Source organism: Phyllostomus hastatus, unplaced genomic scaffold, assembly GCF_019186645.2.
Source record: "Phyllostomus hastatus isolate PE091 unplaced genomic scaffold, TTU_PhHast_1.1 phas_contig_62, whole genome shotgun sequence".
Taxonomy (NCBI): Eukaryota; Metazoa; Chordata; class Mammalia; order Chiroptera; family Phyllostomidae; genus Phyllostomus; species Phyllostomus hastatus.
The window spans coordinates 9,783,615-9,808,253 of record NW_025333921.1 but is presented as its reverse complement, the minus strand read 5'-3'; the positions used below and the strand labels follow the sequence as shown (position 1 = coordinate 9,808,253).

At 35.9% G+C, this 24,639-nt stretch overlaps 1 protein-coding gene across 2 annotated transcripts in view; it reads left to right on the top strand.

Annotated features, from left to right (window-relative positions):
- Positions 1–24,639, top strand: part of MIS18BP1 (MIS18 binding protein 1) — a 59,613-nt gene that overhangs the window by 12,170 nt on the left and 22,804 nt on the right. For both annotated transcript variants that reach the window (XM_045848530.1, XM_045848531.1), the window contains exons 3-11: positions 3,367–3,525; positions 3,802–4,286; positions 6,438–6,511; positions 8,409–8,539; positions 11,554–11,641; positions 13,308–13,462; positions 15,695–15,846; positions 16,320–16,419; positions 18,615–19,467. In XM_045848530.1, the coding sequence (XP_045704486.1) occupies positions 3,367–3,525; positions 3,802–4,286; positions 6,438–6,511; positions 8,409–8,539; positions 11,554–11,641; positions 13,308–13,462; positions 15,695–15,846; positions 16,320–16,419; positions 18,615–19,467 (2,197 nt within the window). The remainder of the gene's footprint in view (positions 1–3,366; positions 3,526–3,801; positions 4,287–6,437; positions 6,512–8,408; positions 8,540–11,553; positions 11,642–13,307; positions 13,463–15,694; positions 15,847–16,319; positions 16,420–18,614; positions 19,468–24,639) is intronic.

Here is a 24,639-nt window from a genome sequence, read left to right as displayed (position 1 = left end):
TATTTCTTTATGTTTTTGCTGTACTCAGTAATTTCTCTCAACATCCTTATCATCCATGTTTTGAACTCTGCATCTGATAGGTTGACTATCTCCATTTTGCTTAGTTCTTTTTGTGGGGTTTTGTTCTGTTCTTTCACTTGGGCCATATTTCTTTGTCTCCCCAAGTTGGCAGCCTCCCTGTATTTGCGTCTGTGTATTAGGTAGAGCTGCTGACTCCCTGTCTTAATGCACCAATTAAGTTGTAAGGGGTGGGGCCTTAGGTATTCACCAGGGTGGGGCAGCCCGTTTCACTGCTTTGTGGTGCTGTATGTGGACAAGGGGTTAGAGGGGGGACAATGCCACTGCCTGGCCTCTGGAGACTTACCCAGCATTCGCCCTGTTTCCATTTGCTTCAGCCATTTCCCATATGCTACTGGTGCCCTTCTGTCTGCTTCCTTGGTGATGATTCCCAGAGTGGGTGGGTTTGCTTATGTTCTAGAACAATGCAGGCCCTTTAAATGGGCTCTCCTGAGAAATTGGCAGTTTCTTCCACTGCCCCAACCCACTGCTTTTTATAGCCAGAAGTTGTGAGGCTTTTTATCTTCCCAGTGCTGGAACCCTGGGCTGCACAGTCGGGCCTGGGACTGGAATTGCTCTCTCCCAATGTATTCCTCCCAATTTTTATCCGCTACACATGAATGTGGGACTACCTGTTCCACTGGCTCGCCACACTGCACCATATCCTCTCCATCCCAGCTCCCCATCTCCGCCCCTCCTACTGGTCTGGATGAATGTGACTTCTTTAAATCCTTGTTTGTCAGACTTCCATACAGTTCAATTTTCTGGCAGTTCTGGGTGTTCTTTATTTAGGGGTTAGTTGTGATTCCCTTTCTTCCCTTCACTGTTGGTTCCCTGTGGATTTTTCTTTATTTCCCTTGTTGTAGCCTTTATTTCTTTCCTTATGTTTTTGCCATACTCAATAATTTCTCAATGTTCTGTATGTTCTAGAACCATGCAGGCCTCTTTGTGGTTGTGCAAGGAGGCGAAGTGTGTCTACCTACTCCTCCATCCTGACTGGAAGTCTGTTTTATTTTTATATTTTATTTTGGTTGCAATTGCAAAAGGAATCGTTTATTTTTTTCTGAAATTTTATTGATAGTATACAGGAAAACAATGGATTTTTATACATTGACTTTGTATACTGCAACTTTACTGTATGTTTATTGTTTCTGATAGTTTTTTGGTGGAGTCTTTAGGGTTTTCTACATACAGAATCATGTCATCTGCAAAAAGTGATACTTTTACTTTTTCCTTCCCAATTTCTACTCCTTTCTCTTGCCTGATTGCTCTGGCTAGGGTTTCCAAAACTATATTGAATGTGGGTAGTAAGGGTGGGTATCCTTGTCTTTTCCTGATTTTAGTGGAAAAGCTTTCACTTTTTCACCATTAATTATGATATTAACTGAGGGTTTGTCATATATAGCCTTTATTATGTTGTGGTACTTTCCTTTTATATCCATTTTGTTGAGTATTTTTTAATGTATTATTGTATTTGATTTGCTCATATTTTGTTTAGGATTTTTGCATCCATATTCATTAGTGATATTGGTATGTAGTTTTCTTTTTCAATGTTACCCTTGCCAAGTTCTGGTACCAGGGCTATGTTGGCCTCATTAAAATTGTAAGGAAGTATTGCCTCTTCAGTTTATTTGGAAGAGTTTGAGGACAGGTATCAAATATTCTTTGAATATTTGGTAGAATTCAGTGGTGAAGCCATCTGGTCCTGGACTTTTATTTTGTGGGAAGTTTTTGATGGTTGTGTCAATTTCCCCACTGCTGATTAGTCTATTTAGATTTCCCATTTTTTCATGATTTAGTCTGGGAAGGTTACATATTTCTAGAAATGTATCCATTTCTTCTGGGTTACTGAACTTTGTGGCACATAATCATTCATAGTACTCCAGTATGATCCTTTGTATATCTGTGGTATCTGTGGCAACTTTTCTTTCACTTCTGATTTTGTTTATATGAATCTTTTCTCTTTTATCCCTAGTGAGTCTAGCTCTAGTGAGTTGTCAATTTTACTAATCTTTTCAAAGAACAAGCTCTTTGTTTTCTTAATTTTTCGTATAGTCTTTTTGTTCTATATTCAATTCTGCTCTGACTTCTATTATTTCCTTTCTTCTGCTGGCTCCAGGTTACCTTGTTAAGTTGTACTGTTAGATTAACTTGGGGTTTCTCCTATTTCTTGACATAGGCCTGCAATAATATAAACTTCCCTCTCCCTGGTTGGTGTGGCTCAGTGAATTGAGTGCCCGTCTGCAAATTATAAGGCTGCTGCTTCAATTCCCAGTCAGGACACACGCCTGGGTTGGTCAGGACACATTCCTGGGTTGTGGGCCAGGTCCCCAGTTGGGGGTGTGCAAGAAGCAACCAATTGATACATCTCTTGCACAGCGATGGTTCTCTTCCTCTTTCACCCTCCCTTCCCTCCTCTCTAAAAATAAGTAAATACAAATCTTTAAACTTCCCTCTTATTACTGCTTTTGCTGCTATGTCATTCTGTCATTCTCCTTTTGCTCTATTTGCTCCACTTGCCCACCTTTAGATGTTTCAATGGATGGATCTCTCAGGCATGTTTGTGTGTTGAGCAGGGAATCTTGTCTTGAGATATGGCTGTTCAGATTGTTGAAACTTCAAGGAGGGGAGATTAAGAGGATCTCTCATGCCACCATTCCTCTGACCAACACTTGAAATTAAACATACATTTAGTTTTCCTTCTCTGGCATAAATTTTAAGTCTATTACCTTTCTTTTTGTGTGTGAAATAAACATTTCTATATTGATCTAGGAGGTATAGTAGAATAAAATATAAGCAGTACTTGTAGTTTATGTTGTCCAGTTGATAAGCGTATCAGCATTGTGCTTTAAAGACCTGCTAAAGAGCTGTTAAAGGGTTATAAGTTATGATTAAGTTTGCTATTGAGTCTCAACATTTTGATTTTTAAAGTATAAGTTATATCTCTTCCACTGTTCTTTCACATTTTAGGCATTTATAGCAGCCTGAAGCAGAATCAGGATTTTCAAAACTGGCTGGACTTTCATATGTAATTTTAGCATATATGTACGTGATTTGTGTCAGCACCAGAATTTTATTCCAGTTCTCTAGGCTTATAAGTCCAGTGGTATACTTTTGTCTAGAGCTTGCAAGTTGTGACATGGAGAAGTTTTTAAAAATTCTTTCTTAGCACAGGAATCAAGTGAAAGCATGAGAAGATTATAAAGGGTAAAACTTATGTAAAAGTATATATACTATACTGGTCTGGTTGTTACTGAACCTAAGTCTTTATTTCAAGATTTTTAAAAGGCATTTTTTTTTCCTTCTCAGTGACTAATATCAATACAACTCAACTTCTTTCTTCAAAAAAAATCTCAGACTCAGCCCAAAAAGTTCCTCTAGAACCATCAAGTAATATTTTACTCCCAGTAAAGCCAATGATTCAATGTCAACAGGCAAAGAAAACACCTCTGCACAACTTAACTTATGGTAAAGTGCTTTTGGTTTTGTTCCTTAGTCTGTTATTTGAATGTATTGTTAAATGTTCTGGATAATTATTTCCCCTGTGTAGGCAACAAGCTTTGACTGTGGATGAAAGATTAAATCATAAAAGCCAGAGGCACTTGGAGAAGGACTGGGCAGGAGGGTGGAGTTTCATAACCCAATGACTTCTTTTAAATATAAACAGTTATAAATTGTCCCATTTCTCTTTTAAATTTCATATGAATTTTCTACAAACTTGGTTTGACTTTGTGGTTTTTGCAGAGCTTCCAATTCTGAACCAAGAATGTGAAAATATTTCAGCTGCAGAAGTCTCAAATAGAGTGTTAACTAGATCTCAGCTGGGGAAACAAATTCTTCTTTCAAAGGAGAATACAATTGCAACCACCAAGTTCAAAAAGAACATGTTTGTTTTAGAAGGCATTGATTCTGCCTATGAAAAATCCCAAAATACTACTGTTGAGACTCTCAATACTAACTGTGTTTCTATTAAAAATGGCTGTCAATTAACGGTTTCTGATAGTAAAGTAACAACAAAAGGAACTTCACGACCAGAAATTAAGGAAGGAAATGAGAAGACAATGCCCGGCGAAAGTGCTCTTCCAGGTTCTGTAAATGACACATGTAAAATTGTGCTTGCAACTCCAAGAGTCGATGTAACAATACCTCGGAGATCAAAAAGATACGCTTCAAGGCTTCCTCTGCCAAGTATATGTCAAACTATCACAGATGGAGTTAAAAATAATAAGGTAGGAAACCCTTAAGGCAGATGTGTGTGTGTTTTTTATTTTTTTATCCCCATTCTTCAGGAGCTTGAGCTCTTATGCTCTCTCATTATTAACAGTGCCTTCATGTTTGTTTTTTTAATTATTTAACATAGAGGCAGTGTGGCCTAATGTAAAGAGTAGTGGTTTGAAAGTAAGTAGACACAGGTGTTAAATCTTATGCTGTATTATTAGTTGTATAGCCTTCAACAATTTACTTACTCCCTTTGAGGATGAACACTAATTCTATTTCTGTTTGTAATTATTTTACCTGATTTCTGCAGTACTATTAACAGAACAATAGAGAAAGGAATTACATATAGCATCTAAGGATTTGGAATTTTTTTTCTGTTGTAATATAGTGACCAATAAAAGACTTCAGACCATCAAACTGTTAATATTAGGACATTCTCTGAAGAAACTGGAATGGAACAAGTGCAAGGAGAAAGATACAGTGTAAAATTGTTAAAAGTTTGCCCCTTCATTTTTAAAATGCTAATGGTGGTTTTTTTCCAGACAGCAGCCAGAGTCTTTATTTAATCCTCAATTTCCACCCAGCAGCTCCTTAAAATATTAAATCATGTCATCCTCTGTTCAAAAGTTTCTAGTAACTTCTTATCTCAAGAGAGAACACTGTCCTGGCTGGTGTGGCTCAGTTGGTTTGGAGCGTCATTCCTTACACTGAAGGGTCACGGGTTCAATTCCAGGTTAGGTACATGCCTAGGTTTTGAGTTGAGTGCTTGTTTGGGCAACTGATCAATGTTTTTCTTTCTGTCTCCTCCTCCCTCCCTCCATTCCCCTTTCTCTAAAATCAATAAGCATGTCCTCAGATACGGAATGAAAAAGAGAGAGAGAGAAAACACTAAGCTTTTACCGTGATTTACAGGACTATACATAATTCAGTCCTGGAGATATTCAGCCTCATCACATAGTCTTCAGCAAGTATTTGCTGAGTGAATATGAAAGCAGTATGGTACAGGACTCTGGAGCTAGAATTCCATTTTTACAACCCATCTGTGCCACTAACGAGCTGTGTGTGACGTGGACAAGTTATTTATATTATTCAACTAGACCTTACAGAGTTTCTTCATTTGTAAAATGAAGTTAATAGTACCTGCCTCCCTAGTGGTGTGAGGATAGCATGAGTCAATGCATCTGAGGTACTTGGAACACTACCTAGTGTTAACTTTTACTTTTGAAACCATTTGACTTATTCTTTGATATATCTCAGGTAGTTCCAAATGTGGAAGTAGAAAAAAGAGATTTTGTTGTTTCTTCCCTGAGTCCTACTTATATTTTTTTAAATGAACATAATTTCAGAAGGGCAGTAACTAAGAATATCATTCCATTTTAACATCTTTTCTTGAGTCAACATAAAACTACCATTGGAGAATTTACCTTTATATATAAATTTATGATTTTATATATAAAGTACATGACTTGACAAATTAGTTATTTTATGCCTTTGGGCTATATATCTCATCAGAAATAGTTCAATGTTAAATTATTACACAATAGAAAAAATAATTTCTTAGCACAGGTGTTCACAGAAGTTTTCCTTTATAATAGAATTTTACTTGCCCTAGAATAAGGAATTCTCTGAGCTGTTCAGATATTTACTTTGGAATAGAATGTTGTTAAATATAGATTATTAGCAATTATCTTTAAAGCTTATAGAAAATTGAATGCAACTTCAACTTTGCAAAAAAATATGATGTAATTTTTCAGTGATAATAGTGATGGTGACATGTATACTACATAGCTGACTCATTTTCTCCAAGTTATTGGGTCTTTTGGTGGGAATTGATGTTTTAATGGCTTTCTTAGGATTTTAGGTAATTTTTTTTGCCAGTAGTGAGATATTAGATATTAAGAATAGTTAAAATATAATTGATTCTGGATTGTAGAACATACTATAGTACTACTACAGTTCAGTCTCTTGCCATTCACCTTTTCTGTTTATTGTTTACAAGAGATTTTAATCTTATTGCTATTTCAAATAGAATGTGATTTTTATATAGATGTGCACTAAGGAATCATTTGGATTACTAATGAATTTTTTAATGTAAATTGATTTCGCAATATTTATGTTACAAGTAATGCAGAAAGTATATACTTTATTTTATCCTTGATTAGGTAGTCCAACTACAGGAATGGATGATTAAAATCATCAACAATAACACTGCTATATGTGTAGAAGGAAAACTGATGTGAGTATAACATTTTAATATTCTTTTAATAAAATAAGACACTGTATATCAGGTTAAAAGGAGAAGCATGAGAAATATTATTTTCCTGTAAAACGACTGTCTAACTAGGCTGCAAACTGAAGGCAAAAAGTAAAATGACTATACATGTTGATTGTAACCAGCTTTCCTGTTTTTGCCTTTCAGGTTATTTTTAAAATAGTGACAGCTCAAATCTTTATATGCAATGCTTTATTTTTTTCCCAGAGGTTTAGTAAGTTGACTGGTATTCGCTGCTTAATTACGTATGGTTAGTTAATATTTACTACATGCATTTCAGTCCAGATTCTCACATCTAAATTGGGACATCCAGATATAAATTAGTGATCAAGCCAGTGAATCAAAATTAATTAAAAACTTTGCCATACAGCTACATAATAAGTAATCATTGGCACTTTCTGGTTCTCCCTAAAGTGAGCATCATCAGGTAAGTGGGCTTTGCTTAATTCTGCTAATCTATTAGCACCATTTCCTGTTCAAAATCAATTTCTTAGTAGTAAAAAAGAAAAAATCATTAAAAATTTATGTAGTGAAAACAATACAGTATATCACTGTTAAAGTACTTACCTGGAAGTTTGTAAGTGGAATGTATAAAATCTGTTTTGCCCACTTCATTTCTGCCTGTTCGTGCGCATTTCCTGAATATCCAAAATGCAGCGTAGATTGCCTTGCTTGGAATCCCACTGCTGCTGCTTATTGACTGTATGACTTGTGCAAATTCTGTATTCTCCTTCATTCTCAGTTTTTTCATTTCTATAATGGCAATAATAATGTCTTTTGGGTTATTTGAGGTTTAAATTAGCTATATTTTTAAGACTTGAGAACAGTACTTTGAAGTGTTATTTAAATGTTTGTGAAATAAAATTAATAAAGCAAAAAAAAACAGGATGAAAAGTAATACTTTATTAAGGTACAATGTATGAATTTAGTTCCATTTCACCAAATGAAAGGAACTTCACTTTCTTATTACGCTTAGATATAGTATGTTTATTATTATCTAGTGAACTGAAGAATGTTCAACTAATAGATCTTTATATTTCATTCTGTTTTGTATTTATTCTTAGCTTCATTTAAGAAAATATTAAGAGAGGATTTATGGGTAAATGATTGACATTGCAGTTTGTTTTCCCTGGAACTTCTTTTTTGTACTTTTCAAAGAGAAAGGTAAAAATATTGGGCTGTATAGGGATGGTAAAAAACCCACAAGATTAACCCAGACCAATGTGTCTCAGTTGGTTCAAAGCAAAAGGTCACCAGTTTGATTCCCAGTCAGGGCACATGCCTGGGTTGTAGGTTCAGTCCCTGGTTGGGGCACGTGCAGTAGGCAACCGATCTATGTTTGTCTCTCATATCAGTGTTTCTCTTCTTCTCTTTGTCCCTTCCTTCCCCTCTCTCTAAAAATAAATAAAATCTTAAAAAAAAAAAACTCGCAAGATTAGATGGATCCAAACTGTATTATTATATGAAATCTAATACAGTACAGGCCCTGAGGACAGGGACAGGGAAGTCATTATTTGGAAGCTTAGCCTCAGTTAAGATGGAATTGCAAGCATTGTCAACACCATATATTTAGAGATGTTACCTGCTTCCGTGCTAATGATAATGATATATTAGGGGTATGGTTTGGTCACGGCGCAGTTTCTTGGCACATACTCTGAGGACCACATTAGCCAAGCAGTTGAGTTCTGCAGTGCTTGGCCCTCAAATGTCTTATAATTAGATTAATAATATTGTTAATATAGCTGGAATACAAATTTATTACTTTATATTATAAATATATACACTTATCTATGTACATTGTGACTGACTACTGGTAAAATATGAATTTTTTTGCCTTAACTAAGCTATTTTTTCCTCCTAGAGACATCACTAACATATATTGGCACAGTAATGCAATCATAGAACGAATTGAACAAAACAAACTTAGGACATTATCAGGCAACATTTATATATTAAAAGGAATGATAGATCGGATTTCCATGAAAGAAGCAGGTAATGACTGATTGTTGATTAATAAGTTATTTTAATAAGTGAAGCAATTAACCATTTTTCTAATACTAATATACATTTTTTTACTTTCAATTGGGTGTTTTAAAGTTGTGAATCAACCGTAATTAAAAATTAAAACAGGATTGATCACACTATGTACAACTATTTGACTGTTTAAATAAGTCTAGTGATTTTTTTTTTAGTTCAAGTGAAGTGTTTCTTATTTGGTAAGAATTGCTTTATGAGAATGTAGTTTAACTCCCTAGGTCCTCTTTTTGTTAAACCTGCCCAGCACAACCTGTCTTGGCATAATCTAATTTTCTGTCTGAAAGTGACTGAAGAAAAACACATCTGAACAGTCTACTTTAAATTTATGATTATTAGGAGCAGGTTGTGGTCCCTTAGTGCCCCTGGTCTCCTACCACATTTCTCTAATCCATTCAATTTCCCATCCTCCTTGATGACTACTTCATATTTTTACAGATCTCCAATACCCCCTTCCTCCCTCTTTCAGATTGGGAGATGGGATAGGGGAGGGAGGGTATCACCCGAGCAATAGGAACAATCAGAAGAGAACGTTTTATCTACTGACCTGCTTGCATCTGGACCTCCTTTTATATGGATCAACAGTCCCTGTTTCTGTCTGTGTCAGTCTCTCCATTTGTACTCTAGCTCCCATTTCCCCTCTTAACTCAAAGATATCACTGCAGTGATCCTCCCTTCTGTCAAAAACAATCCCTCTTTTTTTTTTTGAGAGAACAGTCCATCTTTTAACCACACTTCTTTCAACCACTATTGCTCTTAGTGACAGCAAAATAACTCAGAAGATTTGTTATATCTAATTACCCTTGAGGTTTTTCCCATTTTTTCTTGAATTCTCTTTAATCATGCTTTAATCTCCAATTCTTCACTGAAACAGCCTTTATCAAAGTCACCAGTGGCCCCCCCCCCCCGCCCCATTGCTAAATCCATTATGAACTTGACACAGTTAATCATACTTAACTCCTTGAAACACTTTCTTAATTTGGCTTCTGGAATACCATATTCCAATTTTCATGCTGTCTTACTCCCTGTGGTTTCTTTGTTCATTTTTCCTTCTTTGCATCTTAATAATAGGGTAGATTAGGGCTCTTTCTATATTAAGTGCTGTACCAATTTCTTTTAGGCTTTATTTCTTACCTATATGGTGACAAGTGCCAAATTTGTATCTTTAACCAAGAATACTCCCCTAGCCATTCAACTCCTTTTCCATCTGTTCATTTGACATCTCCATTATGATGTCTGCAGCCATCTCAGACTTAATACAATCATGCATTGCTTGATGACAGACATATGTTCTGAGAAATGGTAAGTAGTTTCGTTGTTGTGTGGACATCATAGAGTGCACTTACACAAACCTAGATAGTATAGCCTACTACACACCTAGGTTGTGTAGTATCGTGTATTGCTCCTAAGCTACACACCTACACAGCATATTATTCTACTGAATATTGTAGGCAGTTGCAACACAATGGTATTTATGTATCAAACATAGAAAAGGTATAGTAAAAATATGGTATAAAAGATAAAAATGGTAACCTGTGTAGGTCACTTAACCATGAATAGAGATTGCAGGACTGGAAGTTGCTCTGAATGAGTTGAGAGAGTGAGTGGTGAGTGAATGTGAAGGCCTAGGACATTATTGTCCACCACTGTAGATTTTTTAAGTACAGTATACTTAGGCTACATTAAGTTTATAAAAATATTTTTCTTTAATAATAAATTAACCATAGCTTACTGTGGTTAATTTTCAACTCTGTAAACTTTTTAATTTTTTTATCTTTTAAACTGTTTTTGCAATAACTTAAAACATAAATATTGTAGAGCTACACAAAAATCTTTATATCCTTATTCTATATTAATAGCTGTAAGTAATGCACTCACTGTGACATCATGATGGTACAACATCAATAGGTGATACAAATTTTTGACATCATGCCAACTACAAAGTCACTAGGCACTACAAATTTTTCAGCTCCATTATGATCTAATGGGAACACCTTCATATATACAGTCCATTGTTGACCGAAACATCCTTATGCGGTACATGACTATATATCTAAAACCTGATCTTCTCCCTTAAATCTGCATAGCCTACAGTTTTCCCCCTCTTTCCATGCTTCCATTGGCTAGACAGAATACTCGGAGACATCCTTAAATCCTGAATTTCTCTCATACCCACACCTGTAGTGTGTCAGTACATCCTATTAGCATTATCGCCATAATATATCCGGAACCTAGGCTTCCCTCAACCTCCTTACTGGTCTCATTGTTTCTCCACGTCCACAGACTCTTTTCAAAATAGCAGCTATTACAGTCCTGTTAATGTCAACTCCTATGCCCCCTCTGGTTGTAATATTTCCATAGCTTTCCCTCTTACCCAAAGTAAAAGACTGGGGCTGTAAACTGACTCCAAGGCCTTGTATCCTACGCTCCTATACTGCCTCTGTTACACATCTGAGTAGCCTTCTAGTATTAGCCTCTCTCCTCACTCCACTTTAACTAGGCTCTTTGTTCTATAAGTGGACCAGGCACACATGTGCCTCATAGCCTTTTGTTCTCTCTGCTTCCAGTGTTTTAACTTCTTATTGCCACATGGGTTACTTCAAGTCCTTCAGAGCTTTACTCAGATGATGCCATTTCAGTAAGAACATCTGTGACTACCTTTTTAAAAATGCTGTTGGCATGAATACTCTGGTACCTGTATTCCCCCTTAACTGCATAATTTTTCTCCATAGCGTCAATGACCATCTAACAAGATAGTTTATTTATTGCTTTGTTTTCTGTTTCACACTAGAAGGCAAGTTCCATGAAGGCAGGGGTTTTGGGTTGTTTTGTTAATTGCTGAATCCTCAGTGTCTGCAACAGTGCCTGGCACATAGTAAACATCAAGTATATATATTTTTAATGATATAATAATTGACATCTCTTTAAATTTCTAGTTTTTTAGCTAATTTTGTTTGTTTATCGTTAAATAGGATATCCAAATTATCTCATAAGGAAGTTTATGTTTGGCTTTCCAGAAAATTGGAAAGAGCACATTGATAATTTTCTAGAACAATTAAGGTAAAGTACTTTTTAACTTTTAAAAAAGACAGTTTTATTGAGGTATAATTTACATTTGATAGAGTGCACCCATTTTAGGTATACAATTTAATGAGCTTTTAAAAATGTATATACTCATATAACCAGTGTAAAGTGGTTTTAATTTCTTTTTATGGAAATGCCAGTTATGAAGTTCTCTTTCATCTTAGACTCAAAAGGCAGTAATACTTTTCTTGAATTTCTGTCATATGGAATAAATCTAAAAGGTAAATAAAACCTTAAGACATTTCAAGGAGTTGTTCTTAATCTACCCTTTAAGAGTCAACTAGTTGTTAAACACGAGTCTGAATGAAGTTCTTGGTCTTTTTTTCTTTCATTCATTTCCTCTGTAGTTATTGTATTGGTGCAGGAAAAGAAGAATTTGATTAATTCTTGCCCTTATGAAACTCATAGGGATTGAACAACAATAAAGTAAGTTTTAAAAAAAACCTCATAGGGGATAGATTGATGTAAGTTTATTCATTGTAATGCAGTGTAATAAGTTATAACAGGTTGGTATTTTTCTATAAAGGGCCAGATAATGTTTCTATGGGCATGTTCCTCTATTACCCTACTCAACTGTTTTTAGAGGAAAAGCAACCATAGACAGTACTTGAATGAATGAATGAATGAGTCTGTGTTTCAGTAAACTGTATTTACAAAAATAAGCAGCTGAGGCCCTGGCCACATAGCTCAGTTGGTTAGAGCATTGTCCCAACACGCAGAGGTTGCAGGTTTAATTCCCAGTCAGGACACGTAAAAGAATCAACCAATGAATGCATAAATATGTGGATCAACAAATCAATGTATATATGTCTGTTTCTCTCTCTCACTCGCTCTTGCTTTCTCTCTAAATACATAAATAACAGAATAAGCAACTGATGGGATTCGTCTTGCAGTTTTCTCATAGTATCAGCTTAAGTAGGAAATACAAAAGCATGGATTAGGAAGCACTTGAGGTTATATTGGAATCTTTTGACTTAAGATACTGTACATGAGTTTTTGTGGGGAAAGGTGTGGAAGCCATAAAGGCTTAAATAATCTAGGATTAAAGTAGTCTTTACTGTAGTGAAGAAAGCTTCACCTAAGAGAATTTCTTCTTTCTTTTCTTTTTTTCTTTCTGTCTTCCATCCATCCTTCCTTCCTTCCTTTTTCTTTTCTTTTTTTCCCCTTTCTTTCTTTCTCTCATAGGTATAGGGTTATAGTTAGGGTTAGTGTCAAAGGTTAGGTTAGGGTTTGGGTTGGGTTTAAAATTAGGGTTAGGGTTAGCTTTAGGGTTAGAGTTAAAAAGTTCAGGATTAGGATTAGGGTCTTTGGTATAGGGTTAGGTTTAAAAACTAGGGGTAGGATTAGTTTTAATTAAGGCTAGGTATAGTATTTGGACATAGTGTTAGGGTGATGGCTCAGGTTAGGGTTAATTTTAGAATTAGAGTAAGTATATGGTTAGGGTTGGGGTCAAGGTTAGAATTAAATTTAAAATTAGTAGCAATGTTAAGGTTAGAGTTATGGTTAGGGTTGTTATGCTATAGTTGGGGTTAGTAGGGTTATGTTTAGGGTTGAGGTTAAGCATAGGAGAATTTCATTTATTTGTGGGGGGAGTTGTTTTCATTTTTTTGAGACCTTTAGAGGAAAAATACTGTGTTTTTAGGGCCTATGAAAAGAAAAGGAGAGACACACAAAAACAGAAAAATGGAAGAATTGTCCCTGACATAGGAAAATCAATGAAAAATGATGCAGGAGAAAACCGAACATATGTCCTCCAAAGAACCAGCAGAATTTATGACTTTGATTGTAAACATTTAGGTATGTTTGCTCTTTTCTTCTCCATTGGTAACAGTGATACATTCTTACATAAGCCCCACATTGTTTAATTGTTTACAGTGCATATAGTATTGAGTTCACATAATGTCCTAAAATTTCTGCTTTTCCACTACTAGAGAAGAAACTGCAAAGCAGGTAACTCACAGTCATCATTCAGCTTGCATCATTAAATATCTTTTAATTAACCACACTACCAAGAATCCTGGTAAACATATCAGTGGAAGATAATTGTTCTTTCAGTTTCCTAGACTCAAGATATTGAGGCTGCCAGCCTACCTCACACCTACATTAAAGATGCCTTTATATTTGTATTAAATTTCATTCCTGTTTATGGACAAAACCAGTTTGCTTTTATGGAAGAAATGGCATGTGGTTTTGAATGACCATTGCTATAAAAGTAGCTGGCAAAACTGTCATCTCTTGGCCAACATTATAATTTGCCTCGCATCCCAACCCCTCCCCAGCCCCCTGTGGGAAAAAGCATGAACATAAATTAACTTACTGCTTTTTCTAGATTATAATAGATGAGTAAAAGTTACTAGCATCTGCTATATAAATTTCTGCTGATTCTACTCTGACCTTGTAATAAAGAGCTTTCCAGAACTTTAAGAGTTCAGGATTGCTTCTACCAAAAACATGATACCCATACTGGATGTCAGTCCTCCATCCCAGTGTACCCCACTTCCCTGTGTCTGTATTGCCCCACCCCCTTTGAAACTTTGCTTATCCTTTCTGCTACAAAGGAATGGATTAAATATGCAGATGACTACTTGCTTAGAAATAGCTAAAACTTACTCTTTATTGTTTCTCCAGTTCCTTCCCGTACCTTGCTCATTTTATTGAAAGTCATCCTATTGCCTGTAAATTAGACATATTGCTTGTTGTCATTGCTAGGTTCTCTTCAGTATTCTGGAGTTCTGGGGCTACAAGAATTGCTGTGTACCTTTTAGTCTTAGATCTTAACATCTTTCTACCCCATCCGTCCTTTCTCTTAGAGTAGTGTTTTTAAGGGATTTGCTAAATTGTGAATGTTACTGGTAAAGTGTTTGAGGATATAAATGTAAAACACTGAAGTTTAGTAAACTTTTATATGCCAACTGTGTCCATAGGAAAATCAGTCAACAAATATTTTTAAAGCACATTACATGAGCCTTGATCCATGTTAGTTGCTAGCTACTTAGAGATGAATAAGATGAGATGCCACCCCCTTTGGGATGCTCAAGCTTAAGGGGTTGATATTGTCTTCTGTTTTGGATATATCATTTTTCTAGTGTGATTTGTTAGATCTTTGTTTTATAAAACTATTAAGACATTGTGTGTTCTCATGTTATATATAAGTTACTTTGAGTGGTGGTGGTCAGTGCTGTTACTATATTTAATATCATCATTACACTTTTCATGAGAAAATCACTGAAATAAAACAAAACCTCTTCTAGCATTAAACGACTAAAGTTATGCAAAGGTACCAACCAATGATAACTTAAGATGATGTGATTGTGTGTATTTTAGTGATTCACCTAAAATGTGGTTTTGCATATTTAGTGCTATAATCTGTATGTCATAGCATTGCTATTATTTTATCTCTTATTATACTTGACCAGAGTATATTATAAATGATCTATTGAAAGATAAACCTCCTTCACTATACTGTAATAATCTCAAGAGCAGACCATCCATTATGTATCTTCAAGTACAGCTTCTCAGATGCTAAAAATGTTTTCATGGTTTTATGAGTACTTTTTAATTTATCTGGATTTGAGCTCAATAACTGTTAAGCTTATATTGTATACTGTATAATTTGGTTTTGCTTAAAATTTTAATTAGCATGGATTTAGTTATACATTGGTGTATATAAAGTAATTGAAACATAAGAATTCAATATACATGAAGAAATATCAGAGAAATAGAGTTACTAGCTTGCTGTTTAGTTGATATGGAGTTAAGATGAACAGCAATTTATTTGCAAAACAGTTTAACATTTCTATTTTGCCTGTAGATGTGACAAAGGAGATCCAAAGTAGATAATAATGAATAATATGGCTATTTTTTTTAAGAGAGTAAAAGTAATTTGAACAAAACATCGCCCTATGCAGAGTGATTCTGTTCAAATTGCTTTATATCATAATCAAATTTAACAAATATTTATGACATTAGATTACACAGACTTATCTTTTATGTAATTATTTGTTGAAATCTCCATCCTTATACTCATAGAACTGAAGAATAATAAACACAGTAAGTCGCCAGTAACTACAGAATTAAACATTTGCCAGAGTTATCACCAAAATAAGCCACCACTCATGTTCCCAAGTGACCAGATAGATAATACTGTTCAAAGTGGAGGAGAATATAACTTATCTAATCAGGTAAGCTTTTACTGTACACTGTACAGGGGTGGTGTGACACTGAAAAGGTTTGGGACCAAATCAGAAATTATGAGTTCTGTTTGTTAAGTATCACTTTCAATAGTTTTGACACTGTAAGTAAATGTCTTAATATTTGCTTTCCCAGTGTCTCATTAGAAAAAAATAGGCAACAATAACAAAAGCTCTTAGCTCTTAGCTCTTAGCTCTTAGTTTTAGCTCTTAGAGTAAGGCTTAAGTAAAGTATATTATATATGTATGTATGTATACATATATAAGCACTTTTCAAATAGCATTATTCAATTAGTAAAGGAAATGTGTGAGAATGTCAGTACCCACATGGTGCTTCCAAAGCTTGAGCTCTGAATGCCTCCACAAAGGAAATTTGTATGTTTGACTCAATACTGTGAAAATGCTTGAGGTCATGTTTATAGGCAGTACCTGTTATAGTAAAAATTTACCTTTTGATTTTGAAGGAATTGATTGGAAAAAAAGAATGTAAAAAGTTGTCTTCAGAGAAACTCAAAAATTGTAAAAGAAGAACAGATGAAAAGATAATTGAGAGTCAGAAGCAAGGTAATACATTTTTATTGGTTTTGTAATAAATAGAAAGCTATTTGAAATTTAAAAAAATTTTTTTTTAATTTTACTTATTTATTTTTAGAGAGGGAGGGGAGGGAGATAGAGAGAGAGAGAGAAACATCAATGTGCAGTTGCTGGGGGTCATGGCCTTGCAAACAAGGTATGTACCCTGACTGGGAATCAAACCTGCGACACTTTGGTTCGCAGCCTGAGCTCAATCTACTGAGCTACACCAGCCAGGGCTTGAAATTTTTTAATATAATAAAAATAATCTCATAAATTCCCAAATCTAAAATGGTAGACCAACTATTTCAATGCTCTTTCAGTGATTAATAATGTTTGATACTATTTTTTTCACAGAAGAATGATGTACATAGAAATAGTTCATTACATTAAGTATTAGATTCCATTATAGGTTTGCCTTCTTTGATCTGGGTATTTTTTAATAATTTTGTATAGAACACAAAATGTATATTTTATTAAATTGGTAATTAACCAGAAGTTAGTTTTGTATAAATGTGGCTTTTCAGAGTGATTTCATTGAAATCCCACATACCAGAATGTATAGAACCTTTTCTCTGTGCATTAGCAAGTTTATAATTTCATGTTGAGTTAAATCTATCAGCTTAATAGCATTTTTTCTATTTTATAATGAAATTAGTAAAAATGTTTTGGTCAAAATTAGAAAGTTTGGAATTGAGCATTTGAATCATATTTTTGTGAAAATTAGAAGAAAACACTCTACGCATAATGTGAAGATAAAATTATTTCATTAAGAAGCCTTGTAGAAGCTTTCTTGATTTTGATTAGTACCACTTCATGAATTATAATTTATAAGGTTCTTTTCTTGTCATTCATCTTTAACACGACACATAGTATGTATAGATTGTTGACAGTATGTCACTGATGATTGGTGTGATCATTTATAATTTGTATCTATTTTATAATTACAATTGGATCATTTAAAGTCAGAAATTAAATAGTTTGGCTTCTGGTTTCTTAAGTTTTAGATTTGAGAATTTCATTTTAATTTGCTTTAGCCAGTGACATGTTATAATAAAGACTTGTAGGTTCTATTTTGGTTGTTATGCCATGATGATTCATAAAGGTTTTAGGGATTCAGCAAAAGAGTATCTTTTATGTCTACCATCAGGGATGAAAATGAGGCCATGCAGATAAAGTTCCATGTTCTCCTCATTCCATGCTTAATTAATACAGCTTCTATTTCATATATTACACACCCAGTAAGGTTTTAGCAACCCTATTGTCTTTCTTATGTCTTTTAAATATTTTAGCTCCAAAGAGTTGATATAACAAATATTTATTTAGCATGTACTATATACGTGAAAAGACTTTGAATTAGCATCAGCCAAAAAAATCCAAAAATGAAGACAAAGTATATTAAGTATTTTTTAAATATTTTATTTATTTATTTATTTATTTTTAGAGGTGGGGGAGGGGGGATTGAGTGAGGGAAGGAAACATCAGTGTGTGGTTAACTTCTCACATGCCCCCTACTGAGCACCTGGCCCACAACCCACGCATGTGCCCTGACTGGGAATTGAATCGGCAACCTTTTAGTTCACAGGCTGGCGATCAGACCACTGAGCCACACCAACCAGGGCTAGCTAAGTTTTCAGTCCAGTTGAAAGATAAGTGTAATTATATGCAGGGTACATTGTCAGACGTGGCCTTATTTAGAAGTGTTCTGGAAATTTGAGGGAGCCTTCATCCAGAGGTAATCAGGACAATTTGTGGACTAGGTAAGTTAGAGAATAGAATTGAAGCATGTAGTGATTTGGTTTGAAAATATGAAGGAAACTTTCCAAGTATAGTGAAGGCTGAGAATTTTAAAAATTTGAGAAACAGTGGTCTCATAGACACAGAATATTATTCAGATGTGAGTACAGTAAGAGATTAGAACTACACTGAAGGGCAGGTGGAGGAGTTCATATGCACACTAAGTAGACTGTGAGAAGTCATGGACAGGATGGTATAAAAAATAGTGTGTTTATGATCGAAGGGGCAGTAATCTAAACAGATTCATGCTTCAAGGAGATTAATATGACAGTAGTGTGGACAGTGGGGTTTATGGGAAAAATAGTATGTTTTATATGTGAAAATAGTTTTTCTGTATTTTGTTTGTAATTTGAGATTTTAATCTTTGGTTTTGTCTTACGAAATTAAAGAGCAAACTGAAGAATCGAATGTATCCCTTGATATTATCATCTCAAGAGAATCACCTTTCTCAGACAAAGAAAGAAAATATATGACTGCTAACCAGAAGAAGGCTTATGTTGTAGTAACACCTCTGAAATCTAAAAATGTGATAAAGCAAAAATGTGTGAAGTATAATGTGTCCTCTGCTACCATTAAAGCAGTAACAGATTTTATAGTGCCAAAGCTTCAAAGAGAAAGTGAATCAGACTTAAATGAAACTACATGTCCTATCAGTAAGCCCAGAAAGACTTCCAAAAAAGCATTTGAGTGTGGTGCGGGTCATGAAAGTGGAAACAATGAAGATAGCATTGAACGAGATATACTCACTGTCAACCAGAAAATTATACCTAGTTCTGAAAAGAAACAAATGGTCACTTTTGACTTTAAGGAAAATACAGCATTGTTACCAAAATTGAAGAAGATTGAAAAGCAAGTAACTATGTCATTCAACAAGCATCAGTCCTCAGATTTGTCTGCTGACAAGAGTGAAACAGAAAAGAAAATTAGAAGAAAAGCTGGAAGTGTTAAGGAAATCAAAGCAAGAAATACCAAAGAAACAGTAGTTCACCAGAGGAAAAGCAGAAGGGATACCACAGGGAAAATCCCAGTGATTTCTGAAACTGAAGGAAGTGAAAATGAATTTCATATCAAAAAAAAGAAAGCTAGATGTTCTAAAAAAAATGTTCAGAAATCCGGTATTAGGAGTGAGTTGCCAATTTCTGACACAGTGAGATCTGAGATGAAGAGTTATTCCTTAGAATGCTTACCTGGTTTAATTCAGAATGAGGAATGGAATGAAAAAGAAATACAGAAGCTTCATTGGTAAGTAGTTAGATTTGATTCTGAAATATCTAGAGTGACCACAAAATAGTTGAAGACATAAGGAACTCCAATGAGGAGCTGATTTAATGATTAGAAATTATTAAATGGAGTGTGTAATCCAAAAACACATGGAGAGAAATTTCAATTTATACAGAGAATGGGGGAAAAGTGTAGATAACTGCCAACTAGATGGTACTTTGTGGCCATCTACATGGCCTACATGTGAAGAAACTTCCTCACATGTAAGTGAACTTCTTTTCTTTTTGTTCCCATTTAATATTTCAAATACACCCCTTCCCCCACCCGCCTATCCACCAAAGAAAGGAAACTATGTGAGGGGATGGATGTGTTAATTAACTTGATTGTGGTGATTTTACTGTGTGTGTGTGTGTGTGTGTGTCTGTCTCAAATGACCATGTGTAGACTTTATATGTAGTTTCACTGGTTGATTATACCTTGATAAAGCTGGGAAAAATATTTCAACACAGCTGTACATTTTAAGGAATATTTTATATTCCTTAAAGCCCTGGTTGGCGTAGCTCAGTGGATTGAGCATGGGCTGCGAACCAAAGTGTCGCAGGTTCGATTCCCAGTCAGGGCACATGCCTGGGTTGCAGGCCATGACCCCTAGCAACCACACATTGATGTTTCTCTCTCTCTTTCTCCCTCCCTTCCCTCTCTAAGGATAAATAAATAAAATCTTTTAAAAAAAATATTTTATAATTAAATTCACCATTATAAAACCTTCAAACATAGAGATTTTTTTAATAGTTCTCTGTCCTGCCCCACCCCACCATCCCTCCCACCCCCCCGTTTATGGAGAATAGTCTCAAAGGTTTCCAAGGTTTCATAGTTGATGCTGCTAATAAGAACTGTATTTGGCCACATAGACCTGACAAGCAATATCAACAGTCTAGTAGTATTAGAAGCCAGATCATAGTTGATCAGTGAAGAGTGAATAGAAGAATAAAGGCAACTTCAGTGGACAACAAGAAATCTGGCAATAATAGGGAACAGAAAAATGCATAGATAATAGAAGAGAGTGTAAAGATAAGGGAAGACATATGTTTGGTTGCTTACTTAATTTGTAAGATGGCTTATGCAGTAGTATGATGGTTTGCTGATAGAAATGATCTAGTAGAAAGAAAGGAAGCTATGACTGATAAAAGAGATAAGGATAGCCCTGACCAGTGTGGCTTAATTGGTCATCCCACAAAGCAAAAGGTCGCCAGTTCAATTCTTGGTCTGGGCACATTCTTGGATTGGGTTTGGTCTGCAGTCGGTCAGGGTTTGTGTGTGAAAGAGCTGATCAATGTTTCTCTCATTGATGTTTTTCTCCCTATTTCTCCCTCCCTGTCCCTCTCTCTAAAAATGAATAAATAAAATCTTTAAAAAAGAGAGGATAACATAGAAACATGCCACATTGTGTTCCACTCCCTTATGTACCTCCAAACCTTGTAACATTTGGAATTCATTTTCAAATCTGCCTCCCTGAAATTCTCTCAACACATCCCTGTGCTACTATATATACTCTTCCTTTTTCAGTTGCCTAAATGTTCCTTCTCTTTCTTCAGGCAGAGAAGGTAATCTTCATTCTTTTTTTTTAAAGTATATTTTATTGATTATGTTATTACAATTTTCCCAGTTTTTTTTTCCCTTTATCCACCCTCCAACCCCTAACCCTCTAGTATGCCCCCCCACCTCCTTAGTTCATGTCCATGGGTTGTACATATAAGTTCTTTGGCTTCTCTATTTCCTATAGTATTCTTAACCTGCCCCTGTCTATTTTATGCCTACCATTTATGCTTCTTATTCCTTGTACTTTTCTCCCACATTCCTCCCCTACTTCTCCCCACTGAAAACCCTTGATATGATCGCCATTTCTCTAGTTCTGTTCCTGTTTTAGTTGTTTGCTTAGGTTTTCTTTTTGTATTTTAGGTTCAGTTGTTGATAGTTATGAGTGTGTTGTCATTTTACTGTTCCTATTTTTAATCTTTTTCTTAGATGAGTCCCTTTAACATTTCATATAATAAAGGCTTGGTGATGAACTCCTTTAACTTTACCTTATCTGAGAAGTACTTCATCTGCCCTTCCATTCTAAATGAAAGCTTTGCTGGGTAGAGTAATCTTGGATGTAGGTCCTTGCCTTTCATGACTTGGAATACTTTCTAGCCCCTTCTTCTTTTTTATATTTTTAAGATTTTATTTATTTATTTTTTAGAGAGGGAAGGGAAGGAGAAAGAGAGAGAGAGAAACATCAATGTGCGGTTGCTGGGGGTCATGGCCTGCAACTCAGGCATGTGCCCTGACTGGGACTCGAACCTGCGACACTTTGGTTCGCAGCCCGTGCTCAATCCACTGAGCTATGCCAGCCAGGGCTAGCCCCTTCTTGCCTGTAAGGACTCTTTTGAGAAATCAGCTGACAGTCTTGTGGGAACTACTTTGTAGGTAACTGTCTCCTTTTCTCTTGCTGCTTCTAGGATTCTCTTCTTCATTTTAATCTTGGGTGATACAATTATGATGTGCCTTGGTGTGTTCCTCCTTGGGTCCAGTTTCTTTGGGACTCTCTGAGCTTCCTGGACTTCCTGGAAGTTTATTTCCTTTGCCGGATTGGGGAAGTTCTCCTTTATTATTTGTTCAAATAAGTTTTCCACTTGTTGCTCTTCCTCTTCCCCTTCTGGTACCCCTATAATTCAGATGTTGGAATGTTTAAAGATGTCCTGGAGGTTCCTAAGCAAGCCTCTCCTCATTTTTTTTGAATTCTTGTTTTTGCATTATTTTCTGGTTGGATGTTTCTTTCTTCCTTCTGGTCCATACCGTTCATTTGAGTCTCAGTTTCCTTCCCATCACTGTTGGTTTCCTGTACATTTTCCTTTATTTCACTTAGCGTAGCCTTCATTTTTTCATATAATTTGCGACCAAATTCAACCAATTCAGTGAGCTTCCTGATTACCAGTGTTTGAAGTGTGCATCTGATAGGTTGGCTATCTCTTCATTGCTTAGTTGTATTTTTTCTGGAGCTTTGATCTGTTCTTTCATTTGGGCCACTTTTTTTTTTTTTTGTCCTGATGCGCTTGTTACGTGGTAAGGGGCAGAGCCTTAGGTGTTCACCAAGGCAGCGCAACCCACGTTGCTGCATTATGGTGCTATATGTGGGGGAGGGGTCCGAGAGGGAACAATGGTGCTTGCTCTGCTCTCTGCTGGATTTCAGTCACTTCCTCTGCTTTTCACAAGCAGTTTGTGCCCTTCTGATGCTAATTCCTATGTGGGTAGGTTTGTGTACGATCTAGGACCCTGTGGGTCTCTCCAATGAACTCTCCTTTTAGGCTGGGAGTTTCTCCCACTGCCACCTCAACCCGCATAGGTATTTTCAATGGGTAATTTGAGGCTTTATTCTCCCCACCTTACCCCACCCACCCCCATGTGCTGGGGCTCTGGGTCGCACAGTCCGTCCCGCTCCCCAGTTGTTTCTCTTGGTTTTTCTGCATACAAATGTGGTACCACCCAAGTCTGCAATCCGCCACCTTGCTGGGTCTGCCACCTGTGGCTACCTTGCCATGAGTCCTCTCCACCTAGCTGTCCATTTCTGCCCCTCCTACCGGTCTGGATGAATGTGTCTTCTTTAAGTCCTTGGTTGTTGGACTTCCATACAGTTAGATTTTCTGTCAATTCTGGTTGTTTTTTGTTTTTTAATTGTTGTTGTCCCTATCTTGGTTGTGCAAGGAGGCACAGTGTGTCTACCTATGCCTCCATCTTGGCCGGAAGTCTGTCAGGTAATCTTCATTCCTATTCTCCAGGGTTTTTGGTTTGGCTGCTTTCTTTTTTGTCAGTGATGTTTTCCTCCCAAAATTCTAACTTCTTCTTTGTATAGGGACTTCCAAATCTGTGTCTTTAACCCTGAATTCTTGTATTTAGGCTTATATTTCCTTTGCTTGTTGGAAAACTGTACATTAGTCTCACCCATGTATCTAAATATATCAAAAAACAAATTTATTTCCCCTGCTTGTATACTTTTGCCTGGCATTTTTATTTCTGAAAATGGAGTTTTTTTCAGTCAACTAGGTTTGAACTCTTTATTATTATTGAGTTTTAAAACATTTAATTAATTCCCAGGGAGCTATAGATTCTTCCACAGTGTCATTCCATCTGCACATTCTTCCACAGGGTCATTCCATCTGCACCCTTTTTCTTGAGACTGCTCTTTTTCAGATCTTTAATGCCTGTTGCTTAAACTATGGAAGTAGCCTTCTATTTGTACTTTGTTCTTTTCATCTGTGTAGTCTGTCATATACATCTCCAGATTAGTCTTAATGGATAGTTTTGGTACTAGAAAATCAAAAACCTTCATTGCATTCTTACTAATCTTTAATTTATATGGAGATTTTTCTGTCTTGCATTACAGCACATAATATATTGACCTCAGTTATTCTTTCCAGCTTATCCCCCATCATTTTCTTATAATAAAAGGTTCTCAACCTTTGTTGTGTATTTAGATCATCTAAGGAGATTTTTTAATGCTTCAACTGCAGCATTAAGGCTACTAATGCTGGATTAAAGCTACTACTACATGCATGCTTTTGCTTCTACTATGTAGCTATAAAACCTGGACAGAATGCATACAGCAGCTTTTTGTTGACTCAGGAAGATAAATAGTAGCCGGTCAATTGGGAAAGATTAAAATTTAAGTACTACCAAACTGTCAGCGAATTTCCGGTTTTCCTCTGGTATCCCCCAAGCTAAACTTAAGGCTGCTTAACACTTGGAAGTGGGCACTGTGGCACAACAAAGTGTTAAGAGAAGCCCTCCAGTTCTGATGTGAGGAGTAGGAAAGGGTATTACTAACACTACAGAATTACAGAAACAGTAGGGGAAATGCCCCAGTTCTCTTTTTCTCGTTTCTCTTATACCCCAGTTCCGTGCAGTCCTGCGGGGATGAAAATCACAGCAGCCAATGGGGCCCACACATACCTAAAATTCTGAAAGTGGGGGACCTTCCTCTCCAAACAGAGAAGTAGAGATCTCAAGAGAGTGGGGCAAATTGTGTTCTGTTTTTCTTTTTCTGTTCTTTGCTTGGCACTGGAAAAAGATTCAATTGTAAGAAGTGTATGACACCAATCCAAAAGAACCTATGCACCCCATTGTTCATAGCAGCACAATTTACAATAGCCAAGT